The 21,026-nt window shown below is 47.7% G+C and overlaps 1 protein-coding gene across 9 annotated transcripts in view; it reads right to left on the bottom strand.

Annotated features, from left to right (window-relative positions):
- Positions 1-21,026, bottom strand: part of gse1 (Gse1 coiled-coil protein) — a 663,550-nt gene that overhangs the window by 70,838 nt on the left and 571,686 nt on the right. For 8 of the 9 annotated variants that reach the window (XM_038806274.1, XM_038806276.1, XM_038806275.1 and 5 more), the window contains 2 exons: positions 19,538-19,756; positions 2,913-3,112 (listed from right to left, as the gene is read on the bottom strand). In XM_038806274.1, coding sequence (XP_038662202.1) covers positions 2,913-3,112; positions 19,538-19,756 — 419 coding nt within the window. The remainder of the gene's footprint in view (positions 1-2,912; positions 3,113-19,537; positions 19,757-21,026) is intronic. The other variant, XM_038806283.1, reaches the window with a different exon arrangement.

Below are 21,026 nucleotides of genomic sequence, written 5' to 3'. Positions count from 1 at the left end.
GGAGCAGTTGAAGAAGAAGAATCATTCCTTTTTAAAAAAAAGGAGTGATGAACTACCTCTTCGTCGACAGTCTGAAGAGCTGGGAGCACCTATGGAGCTTGTATCCGCGTAGGGGTGAGCGCTCCCGGGAGAGGAAAGGAGGAAGTGAAGGGGGGAGGGGTGAAGGTTTCATGCAGCAGTGAAACTTCAAGGTGTTCATGAAGAAACCGCTTCTCTAAGTAAAGATTTGATTTTCCTCAGTTCAACGCACCAGAGCAACTGAAGCTAATTCTACCATTAAAGAACGCTCCACAAATGACTGTAATATCCCAGTGCAAGCACTCAAGAGCTTTGCAAAAATGGAACAATTTATTGCGCCTCAGAGCATCTCCAAGCTCTGGTCCCTCCTTCCCTCTTGTCTCCACGTGTGGAATTAGTCCCAACTGGCCTTGGTCTACCAACAGCCGAGCATCTTGTAATTTAAAATTCAATAAATTTCTGAAACTAATCGTGAAACTTCAATGGACGGGCCACATGAAGAATACTCCCCTTGATTGGATTATCTGAATGCAAATCAGATAAAGGCAAACTAATTCTGCTTGCTTTTGGACCCCAGAGAATCAATTATTCTTTGGGAGAGAAAAAACAAATATTTACATCAGCCATTTTCCATCTGAATTATAACCGTCTGTTTGTTATTTGGCACTGCCAGCTCAGTCTAGCTCCCTTATTAATGCAGCCTTTTCATGCAAAGCCTACTATTTTTGTTTACTCTCTAGCATCTGAACTGATTTGCGCGACTGAGCAAGATCCTAAATAATACAATTAGCTGGAACACTGAATGTTGCCTCTCCCAGTGTAGTTGGGCAATAATGTGATCAATCCATTCAAGATCAGGCTCGTTCAGGCTGTACATTCACTGGGCACTAATGTGGAAATGCACAGGATTCTAAATGTCAACTTTAGCTACACAAAGAGTTAAAACTACCCCCCCCCCCCCCAAACTCTCTGTTGAACACCACCCCCCACTCTGCAGAGATCAGGCAATGCCCATCACCATTAAGGTCTCCGAGTAACCAAACAACTGACTCCAATGCTGTATCTTCTGACAGATACAGAGACCTAAGCCTCGGACCACTCGAGCTGCCAGGAACACAAGTGGCTGATGTCCTCACTTGCTTTTAGCAGGCGTCCCTGGACACCAACCAGATACGGGCACTAGCAACGCGTCCCGTCTGGAACTCAAGGTCAGAAAACTATCCAGAGGATTTCCCCTAAAATACCTTTTAATTGGTCATCATCGCCACTGGTGTCCACAGGAGCTTGCAGTGCATATATCATTTGCCACATTTCTTTCACTACAACAGTGACTACACATTCGCTGTGAAAACAATTTGCAATGTCCAACCCAATTTAAATGCAAATCACGGGACATGTCTCGTCCTGAACAGAAAGAGGGAAGAGGATTGAGCCCAATTTTCAGTTGCTGTTGCAAATAAGCACCAAAGACAGCAAATAAAATGGTACGACGTGTCAGTATCTTTAACCTAAGGGTCACAGTATGAACTGTTTGCTGAGGCTAACCTTTGTTGGAAGCAGGTCTCTCTGGGGTTGCAAGGACAGAGAATTGGAGCTGTAATGTGTTAACACTAGCCCCAACCTGCACTCACGTCATATGCAACCCTCATACTGCATAAGTCACCACTCCTGTCCCATGCCACACTGATAACAAAAAGAGACTGAAAGAGGTTGAGGAGTTGAATTACAATTTCTTATTCTTTCTTGCGTCGCTGGTAAGACCACAGTAAGACGTCTTAGAACACCAGGTTGAAGTCCAACAGGTTTGTTTCAAACACTAGTTTTCGGAGCACTGCTCCTTCCTCAGGTGAAAGGAGCAGTGCTCCGAAAGCTCGTGTTGGAACAAACCTGTTGGACTTTAACCTGGTGTTGTCAGACTTCTTACTGTGCTCACCCCAGTCCAACGCCGGCATCTCCACATCATGGCTGGTAAGACCGGCATTTGTTGCTCATTTCTCATTGCCCTTGAACTGAGTGGCTTGTTAGGACATTGCAGAGGAAAGTGAAGCGTCAACCATATTACTGTGGGCCTGGAGTCACATGGAGGCCAGATCAGGTGAGCACAGCAGATTTAGATTTAGCTTGGTCATGTGTACTGAGGTACAGTGAAAATTGTTCTGCGTACAGTTCAGACAAATTGCTCCATACATGAAAACATGGAACATACAATAAATACACAATGTAAACGCATAAACATCGGGTGAAGCATACAGAATATAGTGCTACAACTATAGAAAAGATCCATAGAATGCGTTGATTTCCTTCTCGTTAGCAAACAAGATGCGTTTTTACAACGATGGATGATAGCTTCAAGGTCACCATTACTGAAACTAGTTTATATTCTAGATTTATCAACTGATTTTAAATTCCGCCACCCACAGTGGGGTGGGACGGCACTGTGGCACAGTGGTTAGCACTGCTGCCTCACAGCGCCAGGGACCCGGGTTCAATTCCGGCCTTGGGTGACTGTGTGGAGTTTGCATATTCTCCCCGTGGCTGTGTGGGTTTCCTCCGGGTGCTCCAATTTCCTCCCACAGTCCAAAGAAGAGCAGATTGGGTGGATTGGCCATAAGAAGATTGCCCCTTCGGGTCAAGGTTAGGTGGGGTTACGGGGTCAAGGTTAGGTGGGGTTATGGAGTTGCAGGGTGGGGTGGACCTAGGTGGGGGACCTCTTTTCCAAGGGTGGGTGCAGACTCAATGGGCCGGATGGCCTCCTCCACTGTAGGGATACTATGATTTGAACCCAACCCCAGAATATTAGCCTGGGCCTCTGGACTACTCCTCCAGCTACAATGTCACTACCAAATCTCAAGTGGTTTCAGTTTGGGCATGCCAACATGCTTTTGTGCACTCACCTGCCTGCTTTCGCTCCGCCAAAGCCCATTAACAGTTTTTGTTGGCGCAATTGTCACCACCGGGGGAGTACTGGGAACACTGTGACCTACACTTGGAACAAGAATGGGTCCAATCGGGCCTCTTTTGGGTGTGCTGGCCGGAGAGCTGTGGTTGGTTGCTGGGGAGGAGACTGGCGAGGACTCACTGCTTATTGAAGAACCTGGAAAACAAACAAAGTAAAAGTTGTTCAAGTGATAGCTCTGTGAAGAGACTTGGTTGCAAAAGACTTGTCATTCTGCCGCTTACTGTAGCTAGGCTGGAAGATGTAGTAGCAACACCAAGCTGAGAGGAATGAACCCTAATACAAGTGACCAGTTGAGGGTATTGATTGAGTGAGGGGTGTTGGATAGAACACCAGAGGAGACACCCAACATTAAAATCTCACTGGCAGAATAGCACGTTTAACAATCCAGCATGCCTTCAGAACTACATTGGATCAGCAGCTTAGTCGAAACACTCTTGGGAAGGGTCTTAGCCACAACCTTCTGACACAGGATGCAACAGTGTTCTGAACTAAGCCAAGTTGACACGTTAAGATTTGACCTAATTTTAAACGTTTAAAAATTGAGGGAAGTTTGAGTCACACATTGTTCCCATTTATGAGAAACTAGTGCTCCCATTTAGTCAGACCATCAGCATTTTTTCTGTCTCTGGTGAAGGCATTTCCTAGCTCAGATGGCTGGACAGATGGTTCGTGGCGCAGAGCGAGGCCAGCAGCGCAGGTTCAATTGCCGTACCGGCTGTTGTTATTCATGAAGGACCCGCCTTCTCATCCTTGACCCTCACCCGAGGTGTGGTGATCCTCGGGTTAAATCACCACAAAGGGGAAAGCAGCCTAGTCAGAGTACTGGTGAGGGGCTTCTGCAGATCTTCGGGCGTTAAAAGTTTGAGATGTAACATGAAATTTAGAAGGCCCAATCGTTGACAAAGCTTTTGCAGAAAAGGACTTGGACTCAATCAAGGAGCTTTGTGACTTATGTCCCACTGGTAATTATGCAGAAGTTATATTCATTACACGCTCGTAACGACCAAGTGAACCCTCACCAAACAAGAGTTGGTGCGAGTTCCTTTCAGTCTAGTGTAAAACCTCAACAGGTCTGCAAACAAGGTAACTAATCAGGAGGTGACAGCTTGTCTTTAAATGTGCAGGTTTGCTCTTTCTGAAGGAGATCAGACTAACCTGTTTTTGACCCCCTGCCTGAATAAGGATGAGGAGGCTTGTTCGCCAGCGAAGAGCCTTTGGATGGGTCCATTTCTCCAGGGAGAGCACAGCAGGCACGTCTGTTACACCCTCACATGTGCAGGTTGCCCACCCCAGTTACGAAAATACCTCCCAGCTCCACAACTTGGCACAGGATCAGCGTGGTAACCCAAAACGCAAACAGGACAAATGCACACTGTTTGCTACAAGTAATTACCCACCAATAGAACTGCACTCTCAGAAATCATCAATTAAATTCATGCGCTCCCACATTAGTGGCTGTTATTTCAATTTAAATAGATGGCCTTCGATGCAAAGTCAATTGAGCTGAATCTGCAGGACGGCTAATAAGGGATATGGAGAAACACGATGGGGATTTGGAATTTAAAAAGCAGAGCTTTGCTGGACTAACAAATGGTGGACGGGCTTGTTCTGGTCAGCTATTAGTTCCTGGAGCAGAGAAATTGGTGGCTGGGGGAAGAGAACACACTCCATTTCTGAAAAACAAAGAAATCATTTTCAAACAACATGGAGCCTGTGCAGAGTTTTCAGGAAGCTTCATTTACATTGGAAATAACTAGGGAACAGCCGGAAATCTCAGGGCATTTGGTTTGGATGGTTGGTGGGAGGTTTTTTTTTCTGTGCCAGGCTTGGAGGCAGACATGGATGTGCCTGACAGTGAGGAGCACTGAGCTCAATAGCTCAGTATAAATCACAAATAGGGGAAGAAAATATACCAAAGTAAATATAATTTCACACAGTAATCATTTTTTTCTATATGAAAAGAAGTGGGCGAGTCATAGCTGAAATAATGTATTATTGAAAACTGACCACTTTGTCCATGTTGATTTAAATTTTCTCCCCAGCCCTCCAAACAAAATAATACTACTAATAATAATAATCTTTTATTATTACAAGTATGAAGTTTCTGTAAGCCCCTAGTCGTCACATTCCGGCACCTGCTCGGGTAAGCTGGTACGGGAATTGAACCCACGCTGTTGGCCAAGTTCTGCATCACAAACCAGCTCTCTAGCCCACTGAGCTAAACCAGCCCATGATGAATCACAATCAGTACAGTTCCACGGCAACATTTCAACATGCTGGCGCAGTGGTTAGCACTGTTGCCTGATGGCGCCGAGGCCCGGGGTTCGTTCCCAGCCCCGGGTCATTGACCGGTTGGGGTTTGCACTTTCTCCCAGTGTCTGCATGGATCTCACCCCACACATCCCAAAGATGTGCAGGGTAGGTGGATTGGCCACGCTAAATTGTCCCTTAATTGAAAAAAAAATATTGTGGTACTTTCAATTTTTAAAAAACTCTCCAGCACTTCTCCCAAATGTCAGTGCTGTAAGTTAGTCCTAGACTACTACTGCCCAACTGAACTCAGTTGTGGGCAGCGCAGTGGCACAGTGGATAGCACTGCTGCCTCACAGCACCAGAGAACCGGGTTCAATTCCGGCCATGATGTGTGTGGAGTTTGCACTTTCTCACCGTGTGTGCGTTGATTGTTGTAAAAGCCCATCTGGTTCAATAATCTTCCCTTCGGGAAGAAAATCTGCTGTCCTTACCCAGTCTAGTCTACATGTGACTCCAGGCCCACAGCAATGTGGTTGACACTTAATTGCCCTCTATAATGGCCCAGCAATCTACTCAGTTCATGGGCAATTAGAGGTGGGCAAGATCCCAAGAAAGAACAAAAATATTTGGCAATTAAAGGCAGTTAGGGCGGTGTGCTCCAATTTCCTCCCACAGTCAAAGATGTGCAGGTTAGATGGACTGGCCATGCTAAGAATTGCCCGTTAATGTCCAAAAGATGTGCAGATTCGGTGGGGTTACAGGGATAAGGCAGGAGCGTGATCCAGGTACGGTGCTCTTTCAGAGGGTCGGTGCAGACTCAATGGGCCGAATGTCCTCTTCATACATTGTACAGATTCTATGACCAGCTACAGCTGTGGCACAGCAAAGCCATTTTAGCCACATGTAGCAACTAACCACATAACACTCACTCATACAATGCAGCCAATTGTATTCAGTAACTAAAGGAGTAAAGCACTTGCACTCTGCTTTCTAACTTGGCGTATACCAACCAATGCACAAAGAGGTTAAAGTTCACATCTACATTGTCTGGCAACATGGAGGTCACATGTCCCATAAAGGTATCCGTTCCTTACTTTGGTATTCCCTAACGAGAAACCAAGTTCACCACAACGGGATTCCTATTCCACCACATGTGGCCAGTGACCCAATAGGGAAATGGTGGTACAGGGGCTATGTCACTGGACTGGCAATCCAGAGACCCAGGTTAATACGCTGGGGATAAAAACAAATTACTGCGGATGCTGGAATCTGTAACAAAAACAGAAAATGCTGAAAATCTCAGCAGGTCTGACAGCATCTGTGGAGCGCGAACAGAGCTACCGTTTCGAGTCTGGATGACTCTTCATCAGAGCTAAAAACTCTGGGGGCATGGGTTCAAATCCCGCCAGTGCAGCCTAATAAGTAAATCTGGAATATAAAGTTTCTGTAATGGTGACCATGACAACCATCATTGATTGTTGTAAAAGCCCATCTGGTTCAATAATCTTCCCTTTGGGAAGAAAATCTGCTGTCCTTACGCAGTCTGGTCTACATGTGACTCCAGGCCCACAGCAATGTGGTTGACATTTAATTGCCCTCTATAATGGCCCAGCAATCTACTCAGTTCATGGGCAATTAGAGGTGGGCAAGATCCCAAGAAAGAACAAAAATATTTGGCAATTAAAGGCAGTTAGGGCGGTGTGGTAACCTGCCTGATTACTACTGGCTGGGGACTAATGGCAATCCCACAATCCTTAGTGACTATGAGCTTCCCCAATGACGGGGGGCTGGAGAAATCATTAGCAGATTCACCAGCGTAAATAGAGCTGGCCAGTGTGGAACCAGCTAGAGAGAGGAGAGGGCATTGGTGGAGCACTGCTGCTGTTGTCTAGATATAATTGTAAATAAAGCTACTTCTTTTTGATTCTACAAACTCATGCTGGATTCTTCGTGGCCCTCACAAAAGGCGGCACGCTGGCGCAGTGGTTAGCACTGCTGCCTCAGGGCGCCGAGGTCCCGGGTTCGATCAACAGCCTCTCCACAAAGGCCTCTCCAGGCCGCCATTTAAATCAAAGGGGCAACACCGTTAAGTGCTCCTGGATAATGAATTGTGGGACATGGAGGTTCTTTTTCTACACCCTTTCTCTGCCACTTCCAGTCTCCAGTATTGTGAAACGTTTTCTCTGCACGAATATCAAAGGCCAATCTGAATCCTTCATGAAGTGCGAACTGCTTGGTTCTTTTGTGAAATGAATATCTGCTTTGTCTCAGCTAACACATATAGGAGTACCGGGGGGGGGGGGGGGGGGGGGGGGGGGGGGAATAAAACCATGCACAGTTAGCCAGGAGATAAAGGGAGTCATGTAACAGGGTTGTCCACATGTTGGTAATTAATGAGAGGGCCAGGTATCAAACCCTCTGATCTGTGACTACCTGGAAAATGGATTGAGTTCCCCTGGGACGTAAAGCTTTTAAAAAGCACAATGTGAAAGGATGGATTCTCTAAATTGAATGCGAGGGAACGCTTGAGAAAGCTTTATACAAAAAAAAAATTCTAAATGTTAAAAGGAACTAGTTGATATCAGTTCAAAAGCCAGGAAATTTATCTTGTCAATCCAAGGTCAACAACAATTAGCAGACTAATCCCCCCCCCAGATTTAAAAAAAGGTATTATTCGAGTCTGTGATAGTCTAACAATCAATACAGTTAAATGAGAGCAGAATTTAAATGATTCAAAAGGTCTTAGTTTAGAAGTTTAATTCTCAGTGCGTGCTTCTGGAAAGGACATGAATTGCTTAATTAACCTCCTTCTTACAGAAATAAGGCAGTTAATTGAACAAATGTAGATTAAAAGTGACAGATGCAGAGCCTCAACTTGCAGCTTTGGTGTTCATCCTGCACATTGCACACGACCAGCTATGTTGGATTAGCAAGCATGAAGAGGCAGTGACACTTAATCAACCAATGACTTATTTCAGTTATTTGCTGCTTGATGACAGCATCCAAAGTAGGCTGTTTATTCGTTATCTTCTGTCTTATATGGACAGCAGCAGCCAATATGCCTGGTAAAGCCTCCTGGTTATTTAATCAAGGTCTTTCCCAAGTATTAAGGTTTTTATTTTGCATGTAATGTGTTCTGAAAGTATTAGCTTGTCCCAGCCCTGTAACCCTCAGGACTGTTCTTCCAACTCTGGCCTCATGAATCCCTGGATCTCCATTCACCCCACCATTGGCAGCGTGCCTTCTTGGGCTTGGCTCTCTAATTCTCTCTGCTGCCCTCTGCTCCTTTAATGCCCTCCCGAAATACCAACCTCTTTCACCAAGCTTTTCATCGCCCCTACTCCTAGCCTTAGGTTCAGTGTCATTATTTGTCCAACTGTGAGTTTTACAAATCTATTCTTTCCTGCGAGGCGCGAATCGCTGGTTAGACCAGCATTCATTGCCCATCCCTAATTGCCCTTGAGAAGTTGGTGGTGAGTCACCTTGTTGAACCGCTGCAGTCTCTGTGGTGTAGGTACATCCCCAATGCCGTTAGGGAGGGATTTCCAGAATGCTGTGTCTTGGGGCATTATTTCTCTTTAAAAGATGCTAAATCAATGCAAGCCGTTGGTTGTTTATTTTCGATTGGAAAATCGTGGTGGAGGATTGAGTGCCACAGTGCAGAGCATCATCAAGGTTAGAATGAGTAGCTGAGAAAATCATCACAGCACCAGGGTCCCAGGTTCGATTCCCGGCTTGGGTCACTGTCGGTGTGGAGACTGCACGTTGTCCCCGTGTCTGCGTGGGTTTCCTCCCATAAGTCCCGAAAGACGCGCTTGTTAGGTGAATTGGACATTCTGAATTCTCCTTCCGTGTACCCGAACAGGCGCCGGAATGTGGCGACTAGGGGATTCTCACAGTAACTTCATTGCAGTGTTAATGTTAGCTTACTTATGACACTAACAAAGATTATTATTAAACCAGATACATCTAGTACTGATGTTTAGAAGAGGGACAGCTTGGATTTTCAAAGCCAAAGATGTTTGGAGGAGGGGGCCAGAATTCCAAAGTTGTGAGGTTCTGGGAATATCAAGCTCCATTAAAAGGAAGTTAGAAACGAGGGGTAGAATACAGTTAAAGGTTTTGTAATAAAGTTTGCTGTTAGGAGCCAAAATGGTCAGATTGAATGGACCAGGCGAAACGTCACTTGGGCGACTCACTGAGGATTGGAGACCCCTGAGTTGTCGGCCTCTGGGCAGTGCCAACTGGGTGCTAGCCTGTCAGTACCAAGGTGCCCAGTTGGCAGTGGCAGGCCAATTGTGTGCATCCATTCCCTGTCCTATAAAGAATACTTACATCACTTGCTCCTCAATCCATCGGGCTTCTAACTTCCTGCCCGTGTTACGGCTTGCATTTATACAGCATATTCAACATTACAAAACATGCAAGCACTACGGGGCAAAATTATCAAACAAACTTGAAATCACTTGAGGACAGGTCAAAAGTCATTTTAAGGAACATCTTGGGAGAGTGAGGAGTTGAGAGACAGAGACGTTTAGGGAGGCTGTTCCGGAGCCTCAAGAGCCAAGCATGAAGACACAACCACCAACGGTGCAGCAATTCAAATTGGAATCGCTCGGGAGACTGGAATTGGAGAAGCACAGTTATCTCGGAAAGGAGCTAACAGAGATAAGGGGCGGGATTCAACTAAAAAAGAGAGTCCGCTCTGCCTGGGAATGGAAACTGAAACAACCCTGCTATCTGATGGCACTGTTTCTTTTTTAAAAAATATGAATTACCCAATTCATTTTTTCCAATTAAGGAGGGGCAATTTAGCATGACCAATCCACCTACCCTGCACATTTTTGGGATGTGGGGGCAAAACCCACGCAAACACGGGGAGAATGTGCAAACTCCACACGACACACGGTATCGGTCCTGGGACCCCGGCGCCGTGAGGCAGCAGGGCTAACCCACTGCGCTGCCCAATGATAGCACTTGTTTCTTTTCAGCCTCTGGCGGGGAATTACCCACCGAGGCTGCACTTAGCCGCATATCCTGCACTGAGGAAATTTTTAAATAGGGCTGCAATCTCTCGACCCCCCCCCCCCAAGCTCTCAATTTAATTGTTGAGGGGCGTCCGCGAGCCTCTATACACCCCACTGGATACCAACAGGGCAACCCCGGGCGCAATCCATGGCACAGGCAGATAGCCAGTCTGGCACTGCCAACCGGGCATCCTGGCACTGACAGGCTGGCACCCAGGCATTGCCCAGAGGCCGACCACTCAGGGGCCTCCAATCTTCTGTGAGACACCCAAGTGACATTTCGCCTGGTCCTTGTTTGTGCCCGGCTGGCATCTTCTCGGCAAGGCCGATAGATGCCGGATGGCCGTTCGATCCTGCGGCAGCACGGTTAAGTGAGTTTTTAAACTCATTTAACTGTGCGAGACTGGGTCCCACCCATTTGACCTTTATTTCAAGGGACTATAAATATAGGAAGTCCTGCTAAAATTATACAAGACACTAGTTAGACCTGGAATATGGTGAACAGTTTTGGCTACCTTATGTAAGGAAAGACATACTGCCTTTGGGGGCAAGGCAGAGAGGGTTAATGAGGTTAATCCGGGTATGACAGGATTTTCTTCTGAGTAGGTTGGGCCTGTACTCGTTGGGAGTTTAGAAGAATGAGAGGTGACCTTATTGAGACATATAGGATTTTTAGGAGGCTTCACAAGGGTAGATGCTGGGAGGTTGATTCCCCTTGTGGGACCAGGACCAGAGTGCATATTCTCAGAGTAAGGCAGAGATGGCGAGAGGCTTGGAGGGAATCTTCCAGGTGCTGGTGTAACCATGTATCTGATGCCTTTGTCCTCCGAGATGGTAGCGGTTGTAGGTTTGGAAGGTGCTGTGTAAGGAACCTAGGTGAGGATTTTATGGGCAGGACAGACTTAAATACTCATGGAAACTCATCTGTCACCCATAAGGATCTGCGTATGCAAATTAAATCCTCACATCATTCCCTTGATTTTGGGGTTTGATGGTCGTTTGTGGAAATCTGTCAATCAATGCCATTGGTTTTTAAACAAGTATGCTGTCAGCACTATGCGGCACTGACTGTAGTACAGTACTGTTGCATTTCAGACTGTGGCAATAAAATCAATTAAAATCTCTGTAGAAACATGGGTGCAAGTTTCATCTAACCTGGCCATTGGGAAACCGATGGGACTGCGCACCACTCCTCGGAGGGAGTGCAACATAGATCACAGGAAATGGTGCCTGGACTCAAAAGGTTAAATAATTAGGCAAGATTTAACAATGCAGGGATGAGGGCAGCACGGTGGCTCAGTGGGTTAGCCCTGCTGCCTCATGGCGCCGAGGTCCCAGGTTCGATCCCGGCTCTGGGTCACTGTCCGTGTGGAGTTTGCACATTCTCCCCGTGTTTGCGTGGGTTTCGCCCCCACAACCAAAGATGTGCAGGTTAGGTGGATTGGTCACGCTAAATTGCCCCTTAATTGGACGAAAAAATGAATTGGGTACTCTAATTTTTTTTAAAAACCAACAATGCAGGGATGCATTCCATGGAATTCAAATGGTTAGGGGTGACTAAGGTTCAAAATATTACGGGAAAAAAGTGAAAAAAATAGAAGAGAGAAAATGGGCGGGATTCTCCGTCCCGCCGCAGCAGTTTTCTTGCCGGCAGCGGGATTCTCCAGCCGGCCAATGGAATTTCCCACTGTGAGGCCCCATGCCATTGGGAAATCACCCGGGCATGGGGGCACTGCCAGCGGAACAGAGAATCCCAACAGCGGAGAATCCAGGCCAATATATCTGCAGGTTGGGGGCAGGGATGAAAAATGAGAACCGGGGCTGGATTCTCCGATTTGGAGACTATGTCCCCACGGTGACATGGGAACGGTTAAGCCAGGAAGGCAGCGTAGAGCTCCTGGTTCTAGCTGCCGTAACGGCCCGGAGAATTGGCAGGTCCATGTCCACGCATGTGTACGGCGGCGGCCTGCAGCGGCCGCGCTGTGCTTAATGGCAGATGCCGCTCACAGACCCGGCCCGCGGGAATAGTCCCCCCCCCTTCAGCCGGCTCGCGCACCCCTGACTGCCCCACAACAGTACCCCCAGCCCCGGATAATGGGCGGGATTCTCCGAAATTGAGGCCAAGTGTTTGCGCCTTCGTGAATGGAGTGATTCACGCCGCTCCAGCCTCCTTACGCGGCGCCAAATGTGCGCCACGCTAACCCGCGCATGCGCAGTTGGGGCAGCTCATTCTTGCGCATGCGCAGTTGGGCCGTGCCATCCTGCGTATGCGCGCGGAACTTCTTACGCGCGCCGGCCCCTCACCAACATGGCGCCGGGGTTCTGGGAGGGGGTGGGGGGAAAGAGCCCAACCCGCCAATCGGTGGGCCCCGATCGCGGGCCAGACCCCATCGGAGCCCCCCCCCCACCAAGCATTCCCACAGAGTTCCGCCGGCAGCGACCAGGTGTGGACGGCGCGGGCAGGACTGTCACTTTTTTCGCCGGCCACTCGGCCCAGAGAATATCTGCTCGCCGTTTGCGGTGATTCTCTAAGCGGCCCGGCGGGATTCTCGTGGCGCTGGTTTCAGAGAGGGGGGGGGGTTGAGAGAATCACGTGCGGGTGTCGGGGCAGTGTGGCGCGACTCGTGCGGCACCCTGTTGATTCTCCCACCTGGCGTGTGGAGGGTGAATATCGCCCAATGTCCCCACTACCTATGGATCGGTCCTCCCCCGACTGTGCGGCGCTGGACAGAGACCGCAGCCGCCACGCCAAGTTCCCAATGTGGGTAAGACCACACCTGTCCAAGGCGCCAGGAACTCGGCCGGTTGGGGGCAGAGCATCGGGGGAGGGGTAGTGATATTTGCTCTCGGAAATGTGTTGATGTGGAAGTCAATGATTTTTCCATCATGGGCAGCGAGCAATCGGCTGCAAAGTCCCAGAAGCCTTTCCCTCTTGCAATTGGGGCTATTTTATCCACTTTAAAAAAAACACAAAGATTTTCTTCTTTTATAAAGTTCACTGGCATGTGCTGTAGTTTCTAGAAAGCTGCAGGGGACAGACAGCCTTGCACAACAAGCAGCAAATTATTCAGAGCCGGACAGATCCAGCGCTCATTTGCTCTGGGTGACCACGCATTGAAGGCGGCCTGCGTGCTTTGTCACAGCAGCAAACATTGGCAACTGTTACTGCACACCTTCTCAACAGATGGGCCTTGAAAATATGCAAAATACATGCAACAGCTACCTGATGTCTTTGTGCAATTCCGAGGCACGTAACAGCGCAATCTGCAATTCAAATGAACTGAGGAACTACTACACAGCTTTAGCAGAGCTTAAATATTTAGTGCCATATGGAGATCAAAAGAAGGACTATATTTGCATAACTCTTCATCTGGCCACAAGACATGGATAAAGCTCTGCTAAATACACTGTCCAGTTTGGGACTGAGCCACAGAGACTGGAAAGATCCCATATTCCATCCTTGGTCCATGCTGAGTTAGTTCATCTCGGGATAACGGCAGATACTGTCCGCAGTATCCACTGGGTTAGGCAGAAAGGCTTCTCCTACCCTCTGGCTCCTTGCTGGAAAACACATGGATGAGGATCGGCTCGAATGTGTTTCCTACCCAGCCAATACGAGCTGCTTAGGTTCATATGCAGAGCAAGTGGGCTTTTTTAATTCATTCACAGGATATGGGAAACGCTATCTAGGCCAGAATTTCTTGCCCATCCCTAAGTGCCCTTGAGAACGCTGTAGTGGCTACAGTCTACTTCAGGAGCGGGGACAATTGGGATGACCACTTGATAAGTTCCCAATCATTGCGTAAGGTAACAAACCAAACATTTGGAGAAAGGGTTTGATACAGTCACGGTGTAAAAGAATAATTGCCACTACAATCTCCCTCATGCTTTGGTCAGCAGTTTGAAATCCTCTGATTGGGAGCTTAAATAATGGCAGTCGTCACTACTCTGCTTTATAAATGGTTCTTTTCATAGCCGATTCAAGATATAGTTTTTGTAAAACAGCTCTTCTATTTGACCAGTTTGGTCTTGGCACACACACACTTAATAGGAAACAAGACTTTTGAAAATAAATTTTCTCCCTGCTCTCCCATTGACTTCAAGAGTAGATGTTGTGGTGCTGAGAGTTAATAGGAAGATAGAATGTACAACTGCAGGCCTGGGCGAGTTAACGGGATTCCAACGCGAATCTTCTAGCCGACCACATAGTTCCCTGGCCAGGAAGAGGACAAAGGTTAGCCACCGGCCTTGATGTCCATCGCTACCTCTTACTGAAAGTGGGGCGACGACTGGGCTTGGTTCTGTTGTGACACCCCTTCTGCCGCCCAGAGCACCTCAGCCTGTTTATGGTCACGGGTGAGCATGGACCTGCTCAGCAAGCAGTCAACCTTTTTAAGGGAGTGGGGGAGGGGAACAGAGAATGCGGGGGGAGCAGGAAGGGGGAAGACAAACCGGAGTAAAGAAAAATTCAAAATAAAGGAAAGAAGGAATGATTCTCACATCTCCCAGGCGACAACCCGATTTCCTGCCTCTAATTCACAGCCGACTTGTTCAGTTAAAACATGCAGAGGCAACTGACGGAGATTAAATATTGAGTAGCACCATCGTAGCGCTACAACAACACATTATAAAGCCTAGGGACAGATGAAATATCAATGGAGCATATCAGAATGTAAACTATATTGAGAGGGGCAGGTTTTTATTCAAACAAGCTCTTCGGGTACGACAAATGATGTGGCATTTGGATTACTTAGGATGAATTGAATTTCAAACTGTGCCCTGCAGATAGACGCGTTTTGGAAGATGTTTCGGTAACAGAATTTACATATGTCTGTTGCAAATGAGGCGAATGCATAGCCACCAGCGCCAAGCAGCAGAGGTTTTTCCATTAGCTCCGTGCTTGGAGAAACAAAGTATGATGCGCATGATGTATTCTGCACAGAAAGGTTATTATTACACACCGACACAGAGTCACCCTCTCAAGACGCCTCCGAGGTTTTGAGATCCAGGTGTCCAAGGCAAGGATTTAAACATAGTCCTTCTGAATCTCTTACTCAAAACTATTCAACAACACAGGCCAGTCAATCGAATCACCTGCAGTGATGAAAAAGGGCGAGGCAGCTTTGCATTGATATAGCACTGGTCACCAACTTGGGACATCACCCAGCCAACAAAGCTCCTTTTATTCCGATCACTTGAGCACCCCCAGTTTTACTCTGTCCCCCTTTGGTGTCCGTACCTGCCTTTGCCTGGGCCCAAGCTCTGCAACACCTCCCGCCTCTCTGCCTTGCTTGCTTTTATCCTTTCAAGGATATCCTTTTTGACCAAGCTTTAACTCAGCCCGCCAGCTATCCGTGTGGGCCGGTGTTTTGCTTTATAATATGCCTGTGAAATCTTTGTGATGTTTTATTGTGGTAAAGGCACTATACGAGCTTTTGTTGCTGCTGATGAATTTTTGTAATGCAAGGAAACGGCAGTTGATTTCCATAAAATTTGCACAAAACAAAATGGGCAGCACGGTAGCATTGTGGGGGCAGCACGGTAGCATTGTGGGGGCAGCACGGTAGCATTGTGGATAGCACAATTGCTTCACAGCTCCATGGTCCCAGGTTCAATTGCGTGGGTTTCCTCCGGGTGCTCCGGTTTCCTCCCACAGTCCAAAGATGTGCAGGTTAGGTGGATTGGCCATGCTAAATTGCCCTTAGTGTCCAAAATTGCCCTTAGTGTTGGGTGGGGTTACGGGGTTATGGGGATAGGGTGGAGGTGTTGACCTCGGATAGGGTGCTCTTTCCAGGAGCCGGTGCAGACTCGATGGGCCAAATGGCCTCCTTCTGCACGGTAAATTCTATGATAATCTATGAAAAGGTCCCATAATGAAATAAAGGACCAGGTTTTTTTTACTAAAGCTACATTGGTTGAGGCATAAATGTTTGGCCAGGATCTGGTAACTGGGCCTCAGTTGAAGGTCAGATGCAAATGTTAACACCACCAAGGCAGCACGATAGCATTGCGGATAGCACAATCGCTTCATAGCTCCAGGGTCCCAGGTTCGATTCCGGCTTGGGTCACTGTCTGTGCGGAGTCTGCACATCCTCCCAGTGTGTGCGTGGGTTTCCTCCGGGTGCTCCGGTTTCCTCCCACAGTCCAAAGATGTGTAATGTGTAATGTGTCCAATGTAAAAGTGCAGCATTCCCCCAGTACTGCATTGGAATATGCCGGCCTAGGTTATGTCATCAAACCCATGAGAGTCAGAGGCGAGAGTGCGACCAAATGAGCCAAGGCCAATGCTTGAAGAGCTGCATATGTTAAAGCTTTGACGTTAGTTGGAAACCTTCTTCAATACAGTGGACCACACTCAGCTGGATTTAAACTCTCCATGCAACGACATCCTACTCCACCTTCCCCAGTAGAGCTGTGGAACTCTAGATGTCAAATCCTTGGTGCTAGGCTGAAAGGGTAATACCACTGACTGGAAAAGGAATCCCAATATCAAGGGCAGAATTTTACAGCTATGCCGCAGTGGGGGCCGGGTTTGGAAAAAGCAGCCAGCCATTCAAATGTCCGGTCACTTCGGGAGGACCAGAAAATCCCGCCAGCGGACGAGGCTGTAAAACTCTGCCCCAAATTGCTGAAACTTGCAGATTGTGTAAACGGGGTTGGGTTATAGTGAGTGAGGGAAAGGAAAGGCAGAGCCAGGAAGCGCTGGATAAAGCCAATACTTGCTGGTGACTCTCCCAACCCGGAGCCGAAACACCTGACCCTTCACTCAGCAAAGCAGGTGAGGCCAGCAGGCAGGACAAACTCAGGGGACTGGAGTCCCTCACTTACTACACTCCACTTATTCAATCTGCAGCTTTCAGCAACTTGACCACGGGATTCCTCTCCCGGTGGGATAACTCCTTCAGCTTAGCACTAATACTTTGACGCCCAGGGTTAAACCGCTCTTCCTTCACGGGGATTAGGGGCAGGTGCAGGAGGTAATCATAAACATGAGCCCCCCCCCCCGCATAGACTGTTTTACCCTCTTTAACCTTTGCCTTTGACTCATTCTCTTCCGTACTCTTGTGGGCAGCACGGTAGTACAGTGGTTAGCACGGTTGCTTCACAGAGCCAGATTCCTAGGTTCCATTCCGGATTGGGTCACTGTCTGTACGGAGTCTGCACTTTCTCCCCGTGTCTACGTGGGTTTCCTCCGGGGACTACGGTTTCCTCCCACAAATCCCAAAAGACGTGCTTGTTCAGTGAATAGAATATTCTGAATTCTCCCTCTGTGTATCCGAGCAGGCGCCGGAGCGTGGCGACTAGGGGATTTTCACAGTAACTTCATTGCAGTGTTAATGTCAGCCTACTTGTGACACTAATAAAGATTATTATTATTGCATTGTCCTGCAGGCAATGCCAGAGGATGCACACTCCACCCAGGGTTTGGCTTGGGCAACCCAGCAGCTAAGCAGAGGAGTTGGTTCCCAGGTAGCCAGGTTGACTGACCCTCCCTGGCAAACCACTCACAAACTCCTGAATGACACAATACATGGCTTATCCAAGTGAATTGCAGTCTACCGGGCTCAATGCTAATGTAGGATCACAGGAAGATTTTGGACTGGAAAGGGACATGGGCATCCAACAGTCCACAAAACATGGCATCTCGCTGCCTCTCGCATGGTCGGCCAAATTCCTGGACACTCCAGCAGTGCTACCCTGTTCAATAATCTCTTTGGGAAAATGTAGAATAGGTTTTCCAGTAGGATAGATTTTAATACCTGCAGATTTTAACAAATGAAAAGAACATTCAGTTCTCGGATAAGGATAGGGGTTGAAGGGCACATCGTGATGCTCTCCACTGACTGGAAAGGTCTCCCCTACCTCCTGTGCAGAGAACATAAGAACTAGGAGCAGGAGTAGGCCATCTGGCCCCTCGAGCCTGCTCCGCCATTCAATGAGATCATGGCTGATCTTTTGTGGACTCAGCTCCACTTTCCTGCCCGAACACCATAACCCTTAATCCCATTATTCTTCAAAACACTATCTATCTTTATCTTAAAAACATTTAATGAAGGAGCCTCTAATGCTTCACTGGACAAGGAATTCCATAGATTCACAACCCTTTGGGTGAAGAAGTTCCTCCTAAACTCAGTCCTAAATCTACTTCCCCTTATTTTGAGGCTATGCCCCCTAGCTCTGCTTTCACCCACCAGTGGAAACAACCTGCCCACATCTATCCTATCTAGTCCCTTCATAATTTTAAATGTTTCTATAAGATCCCCCCTCATCCTTCTAAATTCCAACGAGTACAGTCCCAGTCTACTCAACCTCTCTTCATAATCCAATCCCTTCAACTCTGGGATTAACCTCGTGAATCTCCTCTGCACACCCTCCAGTGCCAGTACGTCCTTTCTCAGGTAAGGAGACCAAAACTGAAAACAATACTCCAGGTGTGGCCTCACTAACACCCTATACAATTGCAGAAGTTACAGCACAAATTAAATATAATTTCCCCATTTATGTAGGATTTCCTAACCTCTGAAAACTGCCAGATTCCAGTCTGATAACAGCAAAACGGTGTGAGTGGGGTCCAGCGAAGCTCAGCAGGCCTCTATTTCCCATCAGGGACTCGGGGGAGGACAAAAGGAGTTATTTCCTTATCTGGACTCGAATGTCCCGAGTTTGTACTGTCGGCTCGCCACTCTCTGCTGGAAGGTCAGTGAGCCATGGGGCCACGGAGAGTTCAACTGTTGAGCTCGATCCTGTCCTCACCATTTTCTCCATACATCTTTTTCACCCGTGGGAGACCAAGGGATCGAGAGCGGCAGTGGAAACCTTCTGACTACCGAGATCAGGCAAGCAGCACAGATCAGGCACTTAACCTGGTATTCTCCTGAACAGTATAAAGAATCAAATGAAAATCGCTTATTGTCACAAGTAGGCTTCAAACGAAGTTACCGTGAAAAGCCCCTAGTCACCACATTCCGGCGCCTGTTCGGGGAGGCTGGTACGGGAATTGAACCGTCCTGCTGGCCTGCCCTGGTCTGCTTTAAAAGCCAGCGATTTAGCTCTGTGCTAAACCAGCCCCTTCTACCCTCCCTCCAGACTGAATTTACCCACTACCCAATCCTGCCACATGCCTAATTGGTGCAAGGATTTGTGCAACTCACGGTGCAGTCGACAAAAAAAAAACCCAGTGTTGATAAGCAGCTTAGTGTCATATGGTACATCACAGTGACAAAGCATTTGTCTCCAATGTACAGCCGAATGGCTAGTTTGTTTTGTTTCTCTCACTCACCTCTGGGCTCTTCAGCTTGTTTGGCGAGTTTGCGGAGTGCGGCTGCAAAGCTGGCAGAGTGCGCCGACGGGACCGACAAAGTGCTGTTAGCTGCCGGGCTGCCATTGGGCACTATGGAGCCATTGAGGGAGGATGGGTTGAGGGGGCTTACGGTGGCTGTCGTCCGTGCCGCAGTCGAGATCATTCCTAGTGAAGGTGACTTTGGCTCATGGCTCATGCCTAGAGAGGTTTATGGGTGAGGGAGGGGTGGTGGAAAAAAAGGAGAGAACAAAGATTTAGATGGGGGAAAAAAAGTGCTGAATCCCTCCTCCCACAAAGCATGACCAAATTAATGAAACATAGGACAGAAAATGCTTAATACGGAGTCGTGCGCCGTACTTATAGCATTGTACGGCTCCATGTTTTTTTTTTTAACCAAAGCTGTAATTTCCAAGACACCTTTGGATGCGTCACCTTATGAGGTCAAAGGCTAAGCTTTAAAATAAAGTGGTAAAACACACATACAAGACTGCATATGTAAATACACATTTGCTCACAGTCATCATATATTCATGCACACACACACCATGAATGTATGCATACACACACTTACGTACGCACACATACAAATTTACATGTATATACACACACAGACCCATTCCCAGATAATCATCTGTTCTGGACTCTCAATCTATAATTTCTGGATTGCATTTAAGATAGATAACGCTGGGGCAGCACGGTGGCGCAGTGGGTTAGCCCTGTTGCCTCACGGCGCCGAGGTCCCAGGTTCGATCACGGCTCCGAGGTCCCAGGTTCGATCACGGCTCTAGCTCACTGTCCGTGTGGAGTTTGCACATTCTCCCCGTGTCTGCGTGGGTTTCGCCCCCACAACCCAAAGATGTGTAGGGTAGGTGGATTGGCCATGCTAAATTGCCCCTTAATTGGAAAAATGAATTGGGCACTCTAAATTTAAAAAAAAAGATAGATAACGCTGGCATTTTGTCAAGCTGCAGCGGCCAGCCCATTGAGCAGGTTTACAAGCGTATCAATTCCAACATCTGACCCTCCGCGTCCTCTCCCTGAAGAAACACTCGCATCAAACATGACACTAATTACGCTTTCTCATGAACCCTTGACAGAAAAGTGTTGTCAATGGATGAGAAACGTCTGTCTCTGGGAGAAGAGGTCCAGAGGAGCCAATGCCCTTTGCTCACCTTGTGGCCCAATACATTACGGACGGTGACATGCAAAAGCTGAAATGCAAGCAGAGAGGCACTTAGACGGGCATGGCACAACTCTGTTGGAGCGTCAATAGAATGTGTCTGGAGTTTTCCTTCAATTTGCACCATCACAAACCAAGGTTTTCAAGGTGCAGGCTGACGAGATGTCTTGGGTTTTTTTTAAAAAAAGGAGAATTTAATTCCAGCCCCAGGTCATTGTGTGTAAAACACAACTTAATGACCTATTGCAAATAAACTGAAATGCTAACCCTGGATTGCAACACCCTGTT

This window comes from Scyliorhinus canicula, chromosome 9, assembly GCF_902713615.1.
Source record: "Scyliorhinus canicula chromosome 9, sScyCan1.1, whole genome shotgun sequence".
Lineage (NCBI taxonomy): Eukaryota > Metazoa > Chordata > Chondrichthyes > Carcharhiniformes > Scyliorhinidae > Scyliorhinus > Scyliorhinus canicula.
This window is presented reverse-complemented; position numbering and strand designations above follow the sequence as displayed.